General features: G+C 37.5%; 2 protein-coding genes across 6 annotated transcripts in view; one reads left to right on the plus strand and one right to left on the minus strand.

Annotated features, from left to right (window-relative positions):
* The window catches only part of brsk2a (BR serine/threonine kinase 2a), a 197560-nt gene extending 195377 nt beyond the window's left edge, over window positions 1–2183 (plus strand). For 2 of the 5 annotated variants that reach the window (XM_088079996.1, XM_042496405.2), the window contains exon 20: window positions 926–2183. In XM_088079996.1, coding sequence (XP_087936122.1) covers window positions 926–1098 — 173 coding nt within the window. In that variant the 3' untranslated portion in view covers window positions 1099–2183. Of the gene's footprint in view, window positions 1–877 lie in introns of all 5 variants that reach the window. The other 3 variants (XM_088079997.1, XM_088079998.1, XM_088079995.1) reach the window with 2 other exon arrangements.
* A 2377-nt stretch (window positions 2184–4560) lies between these two features.
* The window catches only part of abtb2b (ankyrin repeat and BTB domain containing 2b), a 75397-nt gene continuing 60882 nt past the window's right edge, over window positions 4561–19075 (minus strand). Inside the window, exons 17-18 of the mRNA XM_088079999.1 lie at window positions 6167–6280; window positions 4561–5828 (exon numbers count right to left, since the gene is read on the minus strand). Coding sequence (XP_087936125.1) covers window positions 5595–5828; window positions 6167–6280 — 348 coding nt within the window. The 3' untranslated portion in view covers window positions 4561–5594. The remainder of the gene's footprint in view (window positions 5829–6166; window positions 6281–19075) is intronic.

Below are 19075 nucleotides of genomic sequence, written 5' to 3' on the forward strand. Positions count from 1 at the left end.
GGAGTGTGCTGACTGCCATCTGCTGCATTTAATAAAATGACTATGGATAAAACCCCACCTCAAAAAAATCTAAACTATCCATTTAAGATCATATTTTTGCCTTTTCTGAAACTTATCACAGTTTTGACCCTGTTGTAGTGAAATCACATGAGCTGGACTTGGTGTCTTTGGGCCAGGTTTTGTAGTGTGTAAAACTCTGGACTCAAGTGTAGAAATGTGGGGATCAAAGATTGTCTCTTTACTCCCGGCATACTTAGTAAGTCCAAACAGTACTGCGTTAGATGTGCCGGTACAATATCCACAAGACAGACAAGCCTTCGTCATCTGTGGGTTCAAGCTTCTGAGCTTTAATAACGCCTGCAAAACTTCCACAAATAGTTAGCGAAAGGGAGAGGAGACACTGATCCTTTGTTATCCTTAAAGGGCAATTTTGTCTTGAAGTTTCAAGGCTCATTGTTCTCCGTCCATCATCTGCCCCGCTTCTGGCTGGCCAGATCTGCTTGGCCAATCGACTCACGCAGACAACACGTCCTCTATCTCCATCAAACAGTTAATTAGAGAAGCTTACTCTCAGTATACATATGCCTGTATTGACTTCAGTCAGCCCTACTATTTGCCTTAATGTCTAGCTTTAGATTGGATGGCTACTTGTGTGTTTCATTGGTTGTGCTGTTACATATGCATGGTTTAAGGTCCTGACATGGCTGCACCAGCAGTTCTCATCCACGCTGTGTCTGTCAGTCCTCCTCGCCTCTGCTTGCTCTGTCTTTAGCCTCGTCTCTGTCCTGTGAACCCCATTGTTCATCAGTTTGTTTGTTCTCTTTCTTCTCTCTTTTTCCTTTTTGTCCTCTTCTCTCCCCTCCGTCTGTGTACCTAGGCAGCCCATTGAGTAACTTCTTTGACGTAATAAAACAACTTTTTTCAGACGAGAAGAACGGACAGGTGCCCTACCCCTCTGGCACGCCCACCAAGCGCTGCCCTTCGCCCATGCACGTCCGGAGGCACGAGCCGGAAAATAATGACACCAAATGCCCCGTCGCGGGCCGAGACAGAGCCAAGTTGGCGGTGGCGTCATTGGGGACACAGGAGGAGTCTTAAGACGCTATGTAGTCGAGCCAGTGCTAAAAACCCATCCCAGTATCATTATAAGCCACAGAGAGAATATTCTGTCTGTACATAGCTAGATGTACATAATCATTTATGGACATTTTTTTGTATAAAATAACTTTATATAGATAGAAATATATTAAGAGAATCAAACTGCTATTTTGCAAACAGCATACTGCACCTACATGACAAACACACGCCCCCCCTTTCCATTACCCCATCAGTGTCCACCATCATCATCCACCCCTCTCCCCAACCATCTACTCGCTTGTGGCTCTGTTTATTGCTCCCTCGCTGCTAACCTGTGTGATGACCTGACTTGTTTCTGATACCAGGAATTATCCAGAAAACCTATTAAGCCCCTCCTCCTGCTCCTTCAACCCCTTCCACCCCCCTCCCCCGGAGCGTGCCGAGAGACGGACAATTGTTGACGGAGGACTGCTTTTAGAGGTGTGCTGGAAAGAAAAGGGGGGGGTGGGTGGTTACCATGGAAACAGACCCTTCATGCAGACTTCTACCTTTATCTCCCTCTGCACCCTGTCTCCACCTCTGGCAACCATCAGTAGAAGTAGATGAAAATACCTTTAGTGCCCCCCCCCTTCTCCTGCTTAGGAACACACATACACACACACACACACACACACACACACGTGCACAACACAAACCCCAATGAGACGCACTCCCCTCACCGATCGGCCCCCTTTTTTCCTTTTGAGGAGCATTCATCAATTGGGAACATTTACAATAACACACTGCATATACAAAATATGTACATGCATACATGCACAGGTCCAGTATGCACAGAAAACTCTGGGATGTATTAACACGAACAACAACAAAAAAAAAAGAAGACCGACTGATTCAGAGGAGGAGAGAAGGGGGAGGAGTTTTGTGGAAAGCCCAAACAGCTGACGCAGATGCTTGCTGGATTGTATTTGTTTGCTTTTTAATGTACTTTCTTTGTGAAGAACTGGGTTTAACATACTTAACTGACTTTATTAGACTTGATACTATTGCTGCAAATGGACTGGAATTGTGATTTCAGAGAGGAGCTGGGTGTGAGCAGAACAGGGCAGGGGGGCAGAGGGGGAGATATGATATGATAGTATAGGGTTGGGGGGAGGGACGCGGGTGGGTTTTGGGGTATTTAAAATGAATGATCTATTCTGTTGTACAGATATCATTTCTTATGTATAAAAAAAATGAAATGTCTAGTTGTGACACTATGTTTAGATACCATAGGGTGAGGTTGGTAAACCTGCGCCTGCCACATACTGTTCTTTTGAATTCTTCTGTGTATTTTTGTTACATGATCATTTATGTCTTTTGTTTGATTGACCTAATAATGATCCGAACATTCCTGTTTGTGTTATCTGCAGCACTTTGTCTTTGATTTCTGTTTTTTGGGTTTTTTTCCATTTATACCTCTCTCTTAGTCTCACTTACCAGCAGTAGGAGTAGAGGACAACAACAAAAAAATGATGACGTGATAAATGCAATTGTGGATATTTTTGTATTCTGTCCTTATTTATTCATGTTTGTTCATCTCACTATTTGATTTCCTAATTTATTATAACTTGGCTATTTATATGAACAAAGCTGTTAGGTCAGTTGAATGTTATTTATTACCCTCTTGTGTGTTCGTAAATGGGGCAACATTTGAAGAAAAAAAAACATTTTTTTTCTTTTGTCATGGTCTGCATTTAACAAAATTATGTGACAAGTCACAAATTCTCTTTTTCCCTGATGTCTCTGAAGAGGGAAAGAGAACTTGTGTGAACTCTTAAAAAAATTATTTATCAGTAATTTAAGAATGTAGACTTAGCCTCTTTTTGGAGAGGGAATATGCTCTTCTATTGATATTTGTCAGTTTCATATTATTGTGCGTGTAGGCCAGGCCTGAGGAGAAGGACATCACAGATCCATTCTTCTCTTTGTAAATATACAGACAAACTGTGGGGGTTGATTGTCTTCTCAACCATGCTGGGGATTCCTGCTCTATGCTTTTAGCTTGTATTGCTGTGTGCATGTCAAACATGAGCTTTTCTTTGCATGGCTTTAGTGTTCATGTTCCATGCCAAACTCACTCCTTCTCTCAGCCTTCATTGATTCTCTCTCCACAAAACTACCTTTTAAACGTTTTGAATTCCCACTCTGTCCCTTACTTTTCACCCTCTTTGCTTTTATTTCTGGCCTTCTTTATTTTTTATTTTTGAATTGTCCCCCCCCTCCTCCCCCGCTCCTGCTTATCCTACCTTCCTCCTCCTCTTATCTTGTGCACAAAGTTTTTGGATGATGCTTCTTTTACTCTGTACCTCTCGCTGGAAGGCTCGGAGGTCTGGGCTCTCTCTACGTGATGGTAGAAGAGGCACAGTGAGGGGATGTCACTACACAAACACAAAGCAATACCCTATCGTTCACCCTCTTTTCTGTTTTCTACAATGGGAAGCTAGCAGCACCAAGGACATCTTATGATTCTGAGGCCCAGAGCGGTCTTTTGACAGAGCAGGAACAAAACTGACTGATGTAATCCCCATATAAAATAACTGTGAGCATCTTCAGTGCTGAAACAAATAAACTCATTAAGTTATGATGTGTTTGTTTGTTTTTTCTTCATGCCTTTACGTGTTCTGGGAAAGTGCGTCCGTCAGTCTGATTTCTGATGGTCAAAGGTCACTGAGACCTTGCACCCATCTCATTCTTGTGAACGCAATCTCTCAAGAACACCCAGAGGAAATTTCCTTAAATTTACTACTACTCAACTACAGTCAAAGTCAAAGTCAAAGGTCAGGTCACTGCGACCCTGCATCCGTCTCATTCAGATGACTATAATATCTAAAGATGGTCCTGAAGGAAATTTCCTCAAATTTCGCACAAACGTGCACAATTGATGACACTAATCTTTAGCGCCCATTTTGAAACTGTACTCATTGTACAGATCTTCTGAGCCGTCAGGTTAAAGATGTGTGTGAGGCATCCATGTTTTAAAATATGTAGCTTCTTTTCAGCAACAACCATTTGAAGCATTGTGTACTGTCATCGATACACATGAGTCTGGACAGACATGGATGTTTAACAGTAGCTGAAGCTTGACTGGTCCACGGAGGCATACAACCACAAGGTTAGTTTTGTTTTTGTTTTCTTTTTAAAAATTGTTTTACAGACATATGGGCCGTGTTTTTCTCAATAATATAATACAGTACAAAGTTAAAATTAATACATAGTGTAATTATATTCCCACCTTGTGCATGTTTTCTCATTTTTTCTTCCCAGCATTTCCTGAGGGAATGTCTTTCATTTAATAATTTTGTATTGCCTTTGACTGACTTCTATTTTGTAGATCGGTGCATTTGCAAGTCTGAGTTGTCCTCCATTTCAGGTAAGTATACACAAACCCACACAAACAGATGGCACTTAAGTTTTGAATAGTTTGTACCAGTGAAAATGACAAAACTTGTTTACCAGGTTTATTACAATATTCAGCATTAAAACAGACTTTATGTATCCAAATCCCATGTTGGACTTTGCTGCTGTACCTGTATAGAAGCATTAAACCTCAGCATACATAAGCTTAATAAACTGTTAGAGTGTACCTGGAAAAAAAAACAATAACAGCTACACAAAAGCAACTTTTTATCAATAATATTAATAATTTGCTTTGATTAAAAACAAAATAAAAAGGGAACACCCTGTTAAATACTCTAACATCTTTTTTCTCATTAAATAGAAAATGTCCATCCCACTCTTCAGTAAGTGTTTTGTTTCTGCGGTAATACTTTTTAAAAAATAGAAAATAAAAACATACAGTTACATAAAAAGTACATTTGTTAATCCAAAGTTTACAACAATGCTGGAGGCACTGAGCGTCCTCCCACTCTGCATTATTAGTTAAAACGGGACAGAGCCAAAAGTCCAGCATGGCTGCCTCACTTGATTCAGTCATTTTTCACTTTAAATAGCTGCAGTCAGAACCAGGAGGGCACCCTTGATTCCAGTCCTCCAAAGCAGTTATTTATTGTACCAGTTTTGTCCAGTAGAGGGCAGCAGTGTTTCATAATCCAGAGCTCCCACCTGTTGCATCCAACTGTTGCTTCTCCATTTAAGCTTCCCCAGCCATGTGAAGAAAAAAGTATCACATTTTCCAACGTTCTTTTTCACAAACATGCTGTACACTGCAAAACAAATAAAAAAGTAAAGATGGAGTGCTTGGCGCAAAAATATGAAATGCTGTTTTGTCCACAGAGCAAAGTCTAACTGCTGCCAAATAACTCGCTTATCTGTGTCCAAGTGTCAAAGCATTGTGGAAGTTGCTTGTTACCAGCAATAGCATCAAGTCTTACTAAAAGAAAACATCTGTGCTAAAACAACTTAAACAGCTTCTTAGAACTCTTAAGATCTGATCTTGTTTCAGTGATGAGATGACACTTCAGCTTTAACTGCCACATTCTTATTTCTGTCTTGTCTCATCAGCAGCTGCCCTGTTGTGCTCAGACTCGGGAGGTGACACAAAGAGAGCGTAGCCGTTGAGCCAGGGTAGCCTCCAACTCCTCCAGAGGTGACTCTCCCCGGCTGTGAACCAGCGTAGAAATGGAGTTGTTTCCTTGTCGGGCTGCGGGCGGTCCCAACAGCAGGCTCCTGAAGCCCTCTCTCTCCAGTAGAGCAGGCATCTGCTGCAAGAAGTAACCTTCACAGAATGAACTCAGCTCCACTGAACCATGGGCCTGAGAAAAGAGGGGACAAAGAAGTGGCAAGAAAACAGATTTCAGTGTGGAATAAAGGTAAAATCACACAACATTGTGTCTTTTGTGCAGTGAACTGAATTTCTAATTTGATGTTTGAAAGTAGAATCCTCTCACTTAATATACTGATGATATAGTTTGTATTCATTCAAGATGTTTTTTTAATTTTTTCATAAAACATTTTCCTTCAGTGAGTCACCCTATTTATTGCAAGGGCATATACAGCAAGGGGCTGTATGATGAGGATTACTAATCTGATAGAGTGATAGATTACTGATCTGATCAGGAGAGTATGGTCAAAGGTTCTCAGTGTGTATTACCTTGGCTGTCTTGTAGATGCTGACTGCATTATCCAGGTTGATGAGCTGAGAGCAGATGAGTTCACAGTGTCTTTGTAGCATCCCCAGCTGAAACAGACTGGCAGCTGACAACAACTGCAGGAGAAATTGTGAGTAAATGTTTTCTGTTTCATTCAGTGCCAAAGATCTCATACATCACAAAAGGACACATTTGTAATCATTATTTTTTACTTTTAAGTATTTTTCTAGCCTATTTTTTAAGACATAGTAAGTATGTCAAAATCATGAAAAAACATCATAGTATAGTATGTCATCAAAAATCATGTAAAAAAAAAAAAAAGTCAGCATATTATGTCGTCCAAAATCATGAAAAAACATCATAGTATACTATGTCGTTCACAATCAGCAAAAACATCATAGTATGGTATGTCCTCAAAAATTATGAAAAACAAGTCATAGTATAATAGGTCCCCAAAAATCATGTAAAAATGTTACTGTACAGTGACAAAATATGACCCATCCCAAAAACAGCTGAAAACACCTCAAAACAGTATAAAATACTGTGCCAAGACACGCCATAGTAAAGAATTTTGCAAAAACAGCCCAAAACACCATAAAAACCCATGTTGAAAAAATGAGCGAAAAGGCAAGGCTATAGTATGGCAAAACTGTCAAAATATGACACGTCCCAAAAACAGCTGAAAACACCTCAAAACAGCATAAAATAGTGTACCAAGACACACCATAGTAAAGACTATTGCAAAAACAGCCAAAAACACCATAAAAATGCATGTTGAAAAAATGAGCGAAAAGGCAAGGCTATAGTATGGCAAAACTGTCAAAATATGACCCATCCCAAAAACAGCTGAAAACACCTCAAAACAGTATAAAATACTGTGCCAAGACACGCCATAGTAAAGAATTTTGCAAAAACAGCCAAAAACACCATAAAAACCCATGTTGAAAAAATGAGCGAAAAGGCAAGGCTATAGTATGGCAAAACTGTCAAAATATGACACGTCCCAAAAACAGCTGAAGACACCTCAAAACAGTATAAAATAGTGTACCAAGACACACCATAGTAAAGACTATTGCAAAAACAGCCAAAAACCCCATAAAAATGCATGTTGAAAAAATGAGCGAAAAGGCAAGGCTATAGTATGGCAAAACTGTCAAAATATGACAGGTTCCAAAAACAGCAGAAAACACCACAAAACAGTATAAAATACTGTGCCAAGACACGCCATAGTAAAGAATGTTGCAAAAACAGCCCAAAACACCATAAAAATGCATGTTGAAAAACTGACCGAAAAGGCAAGGCTATAGTATCGCAAAAATGTCAAAATATGACACATCCCAAAAACAGCTGAAAACACCTCAAAACAGCATAAAATACTGTGCCAAGACACGCCATAGTAAAGAATTTTGCAAAAACAGCCCAAAACACCATAAAAACCCATGTTGAAAAAATAAAAAATGAGCGAAAAGGCAAGGCTATAGTATGGCAAAACTGTCAAAATATGACACGTCCCAAAAACAGCAGAAAACACCACAAAACAGCATAAAATAGTGTACCAAGACACACCATAGTAAAGACTATTGCAAAAACAGCCAAAAACACCATAAAAATGCATGTTGAAAAAATGAGCGAAAAGGCAAGGCTATAGTATGGCAAAAATGTCAAAATATGACAGGTTCCAAAAACAGCAGAAAACACCACAAAACAGTATAAAATACTGTGCCAAGACACGCCATAGTAAAGAATGTTGCAAAAACAGCCCAAAACACCATAAAAATGCATGTTGAAAAACTGACCGAAAAGGCAAGGCTATAGTATGGCAAAAATGTCAAAATATGACACGTTCCAAAAACAGCTGAAAACACCTCAAAACAGCATAAAATAGTGTACCAAGACACGCCATAGTAAAGAATGTTGCAAAAACAGCCCAAAACACCATAAAAATGCTTGTTGACAAACTAACCGAAAAGGCAAGGCTATAGTATGGCAAAAATGTCAAAATATGACACATCCCAAAAACAGCTGAAAACACCTCAAAACAGTATAAAATACTGTGCCAAGACACGCCATAGTAAAGAATTTTGCAAAAACAGCCAAAAACACCATAAAAACCCATGTTGAAAAAATAAAAAATGAGCGAAAAGGCAAGGCTATAGTATGGCAAGACTGTCAAAATATGACACGTCCCAAAAACAGCTGAAGATACCTCAAAACAGTATAAAATAGTGTACCAAGACACACCATAGTAAAGACTATTGCAAAAACAGCCAAAAACACCATAAAAATGCATGTTGAAAAACTGACCGAAAAGGCAAGGCTATAGTATGGCAAAAATGTCAAAATATGACCCATCCCAAAAACAGCCAAAAACACCATAAAAATGCATGTTGAAAAAATGAGCGAAAAGGCAAGGCTATAGTATGGCAAAAATGTCAAAATATGACACATCCCAAAAACAGCTGAAAACACCTCAAAACAGTATAAAATACTGTGCCAAGACACGCCATAGTAAAGATTTTTGCAAAAACAGCCCAAAACACCATAAAAACCCATGTTGAAAAAATGACAGAAAAGGCAAGGCTATAGTATGGCAAAACTGTCAAAATATGACACATCCCAAAAACAGCTGAAAACACCACAAAACAGCATAAAATAGTGTACCAAGACACACCATAGTAAAGACTATTGCAAAAACAGCCAAAAACACCATAAAAATGCATGTTGAAAAAATGACCGAAAAGGCAAGGCAAAAATGTCAAAATATGACCCATCCCAAAAACAGCTGAAAACACCACAAAACAGTATAAAATACTGTGCCAAGACACGCCATAGTAAAGAATTTTGCAAAAACAGCCAAAAACACCATAAAAATGCATGTTGAAAAACTGACCGAAAAGGCAAGGCTATAGTATGGCAAAAATGTCAAAATATGACACATCCCAAAAACAGCTGAAAACACCTCAAAACAGTATAAAATACTGTGCCAAGACACGCCATAGTAAAGATTTTTGCAAAAACAGCCCAAAACACCATAAAAACCCATGTTGAAAAAATGACCGAAAAGGCAAGGCTATAGTATGGCAAAACTGTCAAAATATGACACGTCCCAAAAACAGCTGAAGATACCTCAAAACAGTATAAAATAGTGTACCAAGACACACCATAGTAAAGACTATTGCAAAAACAGCCAAAAACACCATAAAAATGCATGTTGAAAAACTGACCGAAAAGGCAAGGCTATAGTATGGCAAAAATGTCAAAATATGACCCATCCCAAAAACAGCCAAAAACACCATAAAAATGCATGTTGAAAAAATGAGCGAAAAGGCAAGGCTATAGTATGGCAAAACTGTCAAAATATGACACGTCCCAAAAACAGCTGAAAACACCTCAAAACAGTATAAAATACTGTGCCAAGACACGCCATAGTAAAGAATGTTGCAAAAACAGCCCAAAACACCATAAAAATGCATGTTGAAAAACTGACCGAAAAGGCAAGGCTATAGTATGGCAAAACTGTCAAAATATGACACGTCCCAAAAACAGCTGAAAACACCTCAAAAGAGTATAAAATACTGTGCCAAGACACGCCATAGTAAAGAATTTTGCAAAAACAGCCAAAAACACCATAAAAACGCATGTTGAAAAAATGAGCGAAAAGGCAAGGCTATAGTATGGCAAAACTGTCAAAATATGACACGTCCCAAAAACAGCTGAAGACACCTCAAAACAGTATAAAATACTGTGCCAAGACACGCCATTGCATTACATATTGCAAAAACAGCCCAAAACACCATAAAAATGCATGTTGAAAAAATGAGCGAAAAGGCAAGGCTATAGTATGGCAAAAATGTCAAAATATGACACATCCCAAAAACAGCTGAAAACACCTCAAAACAGCATAAAATAGTGTACCAAGACACACCATAGTAAAGACTATTGCAAAAACAGCCAAAAACACCATAAAAATGCATGTTGAAAAAATGAGCGAAAAGGCAAGGCTATAGTATGGCAAAACTGTCAAAATATGACACGTTCCAAAAACAGCAGAAAACACCACAAAACAGTATAAAATACTGTGCCAAGACACGCCATAGTAAAGAATGTTGCAAAAACAGCCAAAAACACCATAAAAATGCATGTTGAAAAAATGACAGAAAAGGCAAGGCTATAGTATGGCAAAACTGTCAAAATATGACAGGTTCCAAAAACAGCAGAAAACACCACAAAACAGTATAAAATACTGTGCCAAGACACGCCATAGTAAAGAATGTTGCAAAAACAGCCAAAAACACCATAAAAATGCATGTTGAAAAACTGACCGAAAAGGCAAGGCTATAGTATGGCAAAAATGTCAAAATATGACACATCCCAAAAACAGCTGAAAACACCTCAAAACAGTATAAAATACTGTGCCAAGACACGCCATAGTAAAGAATTTTGCAAAAACAGCCCAAAACACCATAAAAACCCATGTTGAAAAAATGAGCGAAAAGGCAAGGCTATAGTATGGCAAAACTGTCAAAATATGACACGTCCCAAAAACAGCTGAAGACACCTCAAAACAGTATAAAATAGTGTACCAAGACACACCATAGTAAAGACTATTGCAAAAACAGCCAAAAACACCATAAAAATGCATGTTGAAAAAATGATCGAAAAGGCAAGGCTATAGTATGGCAAAACTGTCAAAATATGACACGTTCCAAAAACAGCTGAAAACACCTCAAAACAGCATGAAATAGTGTGCCAAGATACGCCATTGCATTGCATATTGCAAAAATGGCCAAAAACACCATAAAAATGCATGTTGAAAAAATGAGCGAAAAGGCAAGGCTATAGTATGGCAAAAATGTCAAAATATGACACATCCCAAAAACAGCTGAAAACACCTCAAAACAGCATAAAATAGTGTACCAAGACACACCATAGTAAAGACTATTGCAAAAACAGCCAAAAACACCATAAAAATGCATGTTGAAAAAATGAGCGAAAAGGCAAGGCTATAGTATGGCAAAAATGTCAAAATATGACACATCCCAAAAACAGCTGAAAACACCTCAAAACAGCATGAAATACTGTTGCAAGACACGCCATAGTAAAGAATGTTGCAAAAACAGCCAAAAACACCATAAAAATGCATGTTGAAAAAATGAGCGAAAAGGCAAGGCTATAGTATGGCAAAAAATGTCAAAATATGACACGTCCCAAAAACAGTTGAAAACACCTCAAAACAGCATAAAATAGTGTACCAAGACACGCCCTTGCATTGCATATTGCAAAAATGGCCAAAAACATCATAAAAATGCATATTGAAAAAATGACCGAAAAGGCAAGGCTATAGTATGGCAAAACTGTCAAAATATGATACATTCCAAAAACAGCTGAAAACACCTCAAAACAGCATGAAATACTGTTGCAAGACACGCCATAGTAAAGAATGTTGCAAAAACAGCCAAAAACACCATAAAAATGCATGTTGAAAAAATGACAGAAAAGGCAAGGCTATAGTATGGCAAAAATGTCAAAATATGACACGTTCCAAAAACAGCAGAAAACACCACAAAACAGTATAAAATACTGTGCCAAGACACGCCATAGTAAAGAATGTTGCAAAAACAGCCCAAAACACCATAAAAATGCATGTTGAAAAACTGACCGAAAAGGCAAGGCTATAGTATGGCAAAAATGTCAAAATATGACACATCCCAAAAACAGCTGAAAACACCTCAAAACAGTATAAAATACTGTGCCAAGACACGCCATAGTAAAGATTTTTGCAAAAACAGCCCAAAACACCATAAAAACCCATGTTGAAAAAATGACCGAAAAGGCAAGGCTATAGTATGGCAAAACTGTCAAAATATGACACGTCCCAAAAACAGCTGAAGATACCTCAAAACAGTATAAAATAGTGTACCAAGACACACCATAGTAAAGACTATTGCAAAAACAGCCAAAAACACCATAAAAATGCATGTTGAAAAACTGACCGAAAAGGCAAGGCTATAGTATGGCAAAAATGTCAAAATATGACCCATCCCAAAAACAGCCAAAAACACCATAAAAATGCATGTTGAAAAAATGAGCGAAAAGGCAAGGCTATAGTATGGCAAAAATGTCAAAATATGACACATCCCAAAAACAGCTGAAAACACCTCAAAACAGTATAAAATACTGTGCCAAGACACGCCATAGTAAAGATTTTTGCAAAAACAGCCCAAAACACCATAAAAACCCATGTTGAAAAAATGACAGAAAAGGCAAGGCTATAGTATGGCAAAACTGTCAAAATATGACACATCCCAAAAACAGCTGAAAACACCACAAAACAGCATAAAATAGTGTACCAAGACACACCATAGTAAAGACTATTGCAAAAACAGCCAAAAACACCATAAAAATGCATGTTGAAAAAATGACCGAAAAGGCAAGGCAAAAATGTCCAAATATGACCCATCCCAAAAACAGCTGAAAACACCTCAAAACAGTATAAAATACTGTGCCAAGACACGCCATAGTAAAGAATGTTGCAAAAACAGCCCAAAACACCATAAAAATGCATGTTGAAAAACTGACCGAAAAGGCAAGGCTATAGTATGGCAAAACTGTCAAAATATGACACGTCCCAAAAACAGCTGAAAACACCTCAAAAGAGTATAAAATACTGTGCCAAGACACGCCATAGTAAAGAATTTTGCAAAAACAGCCAAAAACACCATAAAAACGCATGTTGAAAAAATGAGCGAAAAGGCAAGGCTATAGTATGGCAAAAATGTCAAAATATGACCCATCCCAAAAACAGCTGAAAACACCTAAAAACAGTATAAAATACTGTGCCAAGACACGCCATAGTAAAGAATGTTGCAAAAACAGCCCAAAACACCATAAAAACCCATGTTGAAAAAATGAGCGAAAAGGCAAGGCTATAGTATGGCAAAACTGTCAAAATATGACACGTCCCAAAAACAGCTGAAGACACCTCAAAACAGTATAAAATACTGTGCCAAGACACGCCATTGCATTGCATATTGCAAAAACAGCCCAAAACACCATAAAAATGCATGTTGAAAAAATGAGCGAAAAAAGGCAAGGCTATAGTATGGCAAAAATGTCAAAATATGACACATCCCAAAAACAGCTGAAAACACCTCAAAACAGCATAAAATAGTGTACCAAGACACACCATAGTAAAGACTATTGCAAAAACAGCCAAAAACACCATAAAAATGCATGTTGAAAAAATGAGCGAAAAGGCAAGGCTATAGTATGGCAAAACTGTCAAAATATGACACGTTCCAAAAACAGCAGAAAACACCACAAAACAGTATAAAATACTGTGCCAAGACACGCCATAGTAAAGAATGTTGCAAAAACAGCCAAAAACACCATAAAAATGCATGTTGAAAAAATGACAGAAAAGGCAAGGCTATAGTATGGCAAAACTGTCAAAATATGACAGGTTCCAAAAACAGCAGAAAACACCACAAAACAGTATAAAATACTGTGCCAAGACACGCCATAGTAAAGAATGTTGCAAAAACAGCCAAAAACACCATAAAAATGCATGTTGAAAAACTGACCGAAAAGGCAAGGCTATAGTATGGCAAAAATGTCAAAATATGACACATCCCAAAAACAGCTGAAAACACCTCAAAACAGTATAAAATACTGTGCCAAGACACGCCATAGTAAAGAATTTTGCAAAAACAGCCCAAAACACCATAAAAACCCATGTTGAAAAATGAGCGAAAAGGCAAGGCTATAGTATGGCAAAACTGTCAAAATATGACACGTCCCAAAAACAGCTGAAGACACCTCAAAACAGTATAAAATAGTGTACCAAGACACACCATAGTAAAGACTATTGCAAAAACAGCCAAAAACACCATAAAAATGCATGTTGAAAAAATGATCGAAAAGGCAAGGCTATAGTATGGCAAAACTGTCAAAATATGACACGTTCCAAAAACAGCTGAAAACACCTCAGAACAGTATGAAATAGTGTGCCAAGATACGCCATTGCATTGCATATTGCAAAAATGGCCAAAAACACCATAAAAATGCATGTTGAAAAAATGAGCGAAAAGGCAAGGCTATAGTATGGCAAAAATGTCAAAATATGACACATCCCAAAAACAGCTGAAAACACCTCAAAACAGCATAAAATAGTGTACCAAGACACACCATAGTAAAGACTATTGCAAAAACAGCCAAAAACACCATAAAAATGCATGTTGAAAAAATGAGCGAAAAGGCAAGGCTATAGTATGGCAAAAATGTCAAAATATGACACATCCCAAAAACAGCTGAAAACACCTCAAAACAGCATGAAATACTGTTGCAAGACACGCCATAGTAAAGAATGTTGCAAAAACAGCCAAAAACACCATAAAAATGCATGTTGAAAAAATGAGCGAAAAGGCAAGGCTATAGTATGGCAAAAAATGTCAAAATATGACACGTCCCAAAAACAGTTGAAAACACCTCAAAACAGCATAAAATAGTGTACCAAGACACGCCCTTGCATTGCATATTGCAAAAATGGCCAAAAACATCATAAAAATGCATATTGAAAAAATGACCGAAAAGGCAAGGCTATAGTATGGCAAAACTGTCAAAATATGATACATTCCAAAAACAGCTGAAAACACCTCAAAACAGCATGAAATACTGTTGCAAGACACGCCATAGTAAAGAATGTTGCAAAAACAGCCAAAAACACCATAAAAATGCATGTTGAAAAACTGACCGAAAAGGCAAGGCTATAGTATGGCAAAACTGTCAAAATATGACACGTCCCAAAAACAGCTGAAAACACCTCAAAACAGTATAAAATAGTGTACCAAGACACACCATAGTAAAGACTATTGGAAAAACAGCCAAAAACACCATAAAAATGCATGTTGAAAAAATGACAGAAAAGGCAAGGCTATATGGCAAAAATGTCAAAATATGACAGGTTCCAAAAACAGCAGAAAACACCACAAAACAGTATAAAATACTGTGCCAAGACACGCCATAGTAAAGAATGTTGCAAAAACAGCCCAAAACACCATAAAAATGCATGTTGAAAAACTGACCGAAAAGGCAAGGCTATAGTATGGCAAAAATGTCAAAATATGACACGTTCCAAAAACAGCTGAAAACACCTCAAAACAGCATAAAATAGTGTACCAAGACACGCCATAGTAAAGAATGTTGCAAAAACAGCCCAATACACCATAAACACCCATGTTGAAAAAATGAGCGAAAAGGCAAGGCTATAGTATGGCAAAACTGTCAAAATATGACACGTCCCAAAAACAGCTGAAGACACCTCAAAACAGTATAAAATACTGTGCCAAGACACACCATAGTAAAGACTATTGCAAAAACAGCCAAAAACACCATAAAAATGCATGTTGAAAAAATGAGCGAAAAGGCAAGGCTATAGTATGGCAAAAATGTCAAAATATGACCCATCCCAAAAACAGCTGAAAACACCTCAAAACAGTATAAAATACTGTGCCAAGACACGCCATAGTAAAGAATTTTGCAAAAACAGCCAAAAACACCATAAAAACCCATGTTGAAAAAATGAGCGAAAAGGCAAGGCTATAGTATGGCAAAACTGTCAAAATATGACACGTCCCAAAAACAGCTGAAAACACCTCAAAACAGTATAAAATACTGTGCCAAGACACGCCATTGCATTGCATATTGCAAAAACAGCCCAAAACACCATAAAAATGCATGTTGAAAAAATGAGCGAAAAGGCAAGGCTATAGTATGGCAAAAATGTCAAAATATGACACATCCCAAAAACAGCTGAAAACACCACAAAACAGCATAAAATAGTGTACCAAGACACACCATAGTAAAGACTATTGCAAAAACAGCCAAAAACACCATAAAAATGCATGTTGAAAAAATGACAGAAAAGGCAAGGCTATAGTATGGCAAAAATGTCAAAATATGACACGTTCCAAAAACAGCAGAAAACACCACAAAACAGTATAAAATACTGTGCCAAGACACGCCATAGTAAAGAATGTTGCAAAAACAGCCAAAAACACCATAAAAATGCATGTTGAAAAAATGACAGAAAAGGCAAGGCTATAGTATGGCAAAAATGTCAAAATATGACACGTTCCAAAAACAGCAGAAAACACCACAAAACAGTATAAAATACTGTGCCAAGACACGCCATTGCATTGCATATTGCAAAAACAGCCCAAAACACCATAAAAATGCATGTTGAAAAAATGAGCGAAAAGGCAAGGCTATAGTATGGCAAAAATGTCAAAATATGACACATCCCAAAAACAGCTGAAAACACCACAAAACAGCATAAAATAGTGTACCAAGACACACCATAGTAAAGACTATTGCAAAAACAGCCAAAAACACCATAAAAATGCATGTTGAAAAAATGACAGAAAAGGCAAGGCTATAGTATGGCAAAAATGTCAAAATATGACACGTTCCAAAAACAGCAGAAAACACCACAAAACAGTATAAAATACTGTGCCAAGACACGCCATAGTAAAGAATGTTGCAAAAACAGCCAAAAACACCATAAAAATGCATGTTGAAAAACTGACCGAAAAGGCAAGGCTATAGTATGGCAAAACTGTCAAAATATGACACGTCCCAAAACAGCTGAAAACACCTCAAAACAGTATAAAATACTGTGCCAAGACACGCCATAGTAAAGATTTTTGCAAAAACAGCCCAAAACACCATAAAAACCCATGTTGAAAAAATGACCGAAAAGGCAAGGCTATAGTATGGCAAAACTGTCAAAATATGACACGTCCCAAAAACAGCTGAAGACACCTCAAAACAGTATAAAATAGTGTACCAAGACACACCATAGTAAAGACTATTGCAAAAACAGCCAAAAACACCATAAAAATGCATGTTGAAAAAATGACAGAAAAGGCAAGGCTATAGTATGGCAAAACTGTCAAAATATGACACGTTCCAAAAACAGCAGAAAACACCACAAAACAGTATAAAATACTGTGCCAAGACACGCCATAGTAAAGAATGTTGCAAAAACAGCCAAAAACACCATAAAAATGCATGTTGAAAAACTGACCGAAAAGGCAAGGCTATAGTATGGCAAAAATGTCAAAATATGACACATCCCAAAAACAGCTGAAAACACCTCAAAACAGTATAAAATACTGTGCCAAGACACGCCATAGTAAAGATTTTTGCAAAAACAGCCCAAAACACCATAAAAACCCATGTTGAAAAAATGAGCGAAAAGGCAAGGCTATAGTATGGCAAAACTGTCAAAATATGACACATCCCAAAAACAGCTGAAGACACCTCAAAACAGTATAAAATAGTGTACCAAGACACACCATAGTAAAGACTATTGCAAAAACAGCCAAAAACACCATAAAAATGCATGTTGAAAAAATGACAGAAAAGGCAAGGCTATAGTATGGCAAAACTGTCAAAATATGACACGTCCCAAAAACAGCTGAAAACACCACAAAACAGTATAAAATACTGTGCCAAGACACGCCATAGTAAAGAATGTTGCAAAAACAGCCAAAAACACCATAAAAATGCATGTTGAAAAACTGACCGAAAAGGCAAGGCTATAGTATGGCAAAAATGTCAAAATATGACACATCCCAAAAACAGCTGAAAACACCTCAAAACAGTATAAAATACTGTGCCAAGACACGCCATAGTAAAGATTTTTGCAAAAACAGCCCAAAACACCATAAAAACCCATGTTGAAAAAATGAGCGAAAAGGCAAGGCTATAGTATGGCAAAACTGTCAAAATATGACACGTCCCAAAAACAGCTGAAGACACCTCAAAACAGTATAAAATAGTGTACCAAGACACACCATAGTAAAGACTATTGCAAAAACAGCCAAAAACACCATAAAAATGCATGTTGAAAAAATGACAGAAAAGGCAAGGCTATAGTATGGCAAAACTGTCAAAATATGACACGTCCCAAAAACAGCTGAAAACACCACAAAACAGTATAAAATACTGTGCCAAGACACGCCATAGTAAAGAATGTTGCAAAAACAGCCAAAAACACCATAAAAACGCATGTTGAAAAAATGAGCGAAAAGGCAAGGCTATAGTATGGCAAAAATGTCAAAATATGACACGTCCCAAAAACAGCTGAAAACACCTCAAAACAGTATAAAATACTGTGCCAAGACACGCCATAGTAAAGAATTTTGCAAAAACAGCCCAATACACCATAAAAACCCATGTTGAAAAAATGAGCGAAAAGGCAAGGCTATAGTATGGCAAAACTGTCAAAATATGACACGTCCCAAAAACAGCTGAAGACACCTCAAAACAGTATAAAATAGTGTACCAAGACACACCATAGTAAAGACTATTGCAAAAACAGCCAAAAACACCATAAAAATGCATGTTGAAAAAATGAGCGAAAAGGCAAGGCTATAGTATGGCAAAAATGTCAAAATATGACACATCCCAAAAACAGCTGAAAACACCTCAAAACAGTATAAAATACTGTGCCAAGACACGCCATAGTAAAGAATTTTGCAAAAACAGCCAAAAATACCATAAAAACGCATTTTGAAAAAATGAGCGAAAAGGCAAGGCTATAGTATGGCAAAAATGTCAAAATATGACACGTTCCAAAAACAGCTGAAAACACCTCAAAACAGCATGAAATACTCTTGCAAGACACGCCATAGTAAAGAATTTTGCAAAAACAGCCCAAAACACCATAAAAATGCATGTTGAAAAAATGACTGAAAAGGCAAGGCTATAGTATGGCAAAAATGTCAAAATATGACACGTTCCAAAAACAGCTGAAAACACCTCAAAACAGTATAAAATACTGTACAAAGACACGCCATTGCATTGCATATTGCAAAAATGGCCAAAAACACCATAAAAATGCATAT

Source organism: Plectropomus leopardus, chromosome 7 (assembly GCF_026936395.1).
Source record: "Plectropomus leopardus strain MGB_pleo_1.0 chromosome 7, ASM2693639v1, whole genome shotgun sequence".
NCBI lineage: Eukaryota > Metazoa > Chordata > Actinopteri > Perciformes > Serranidae > Plectropomus > Plectropomus leopardus.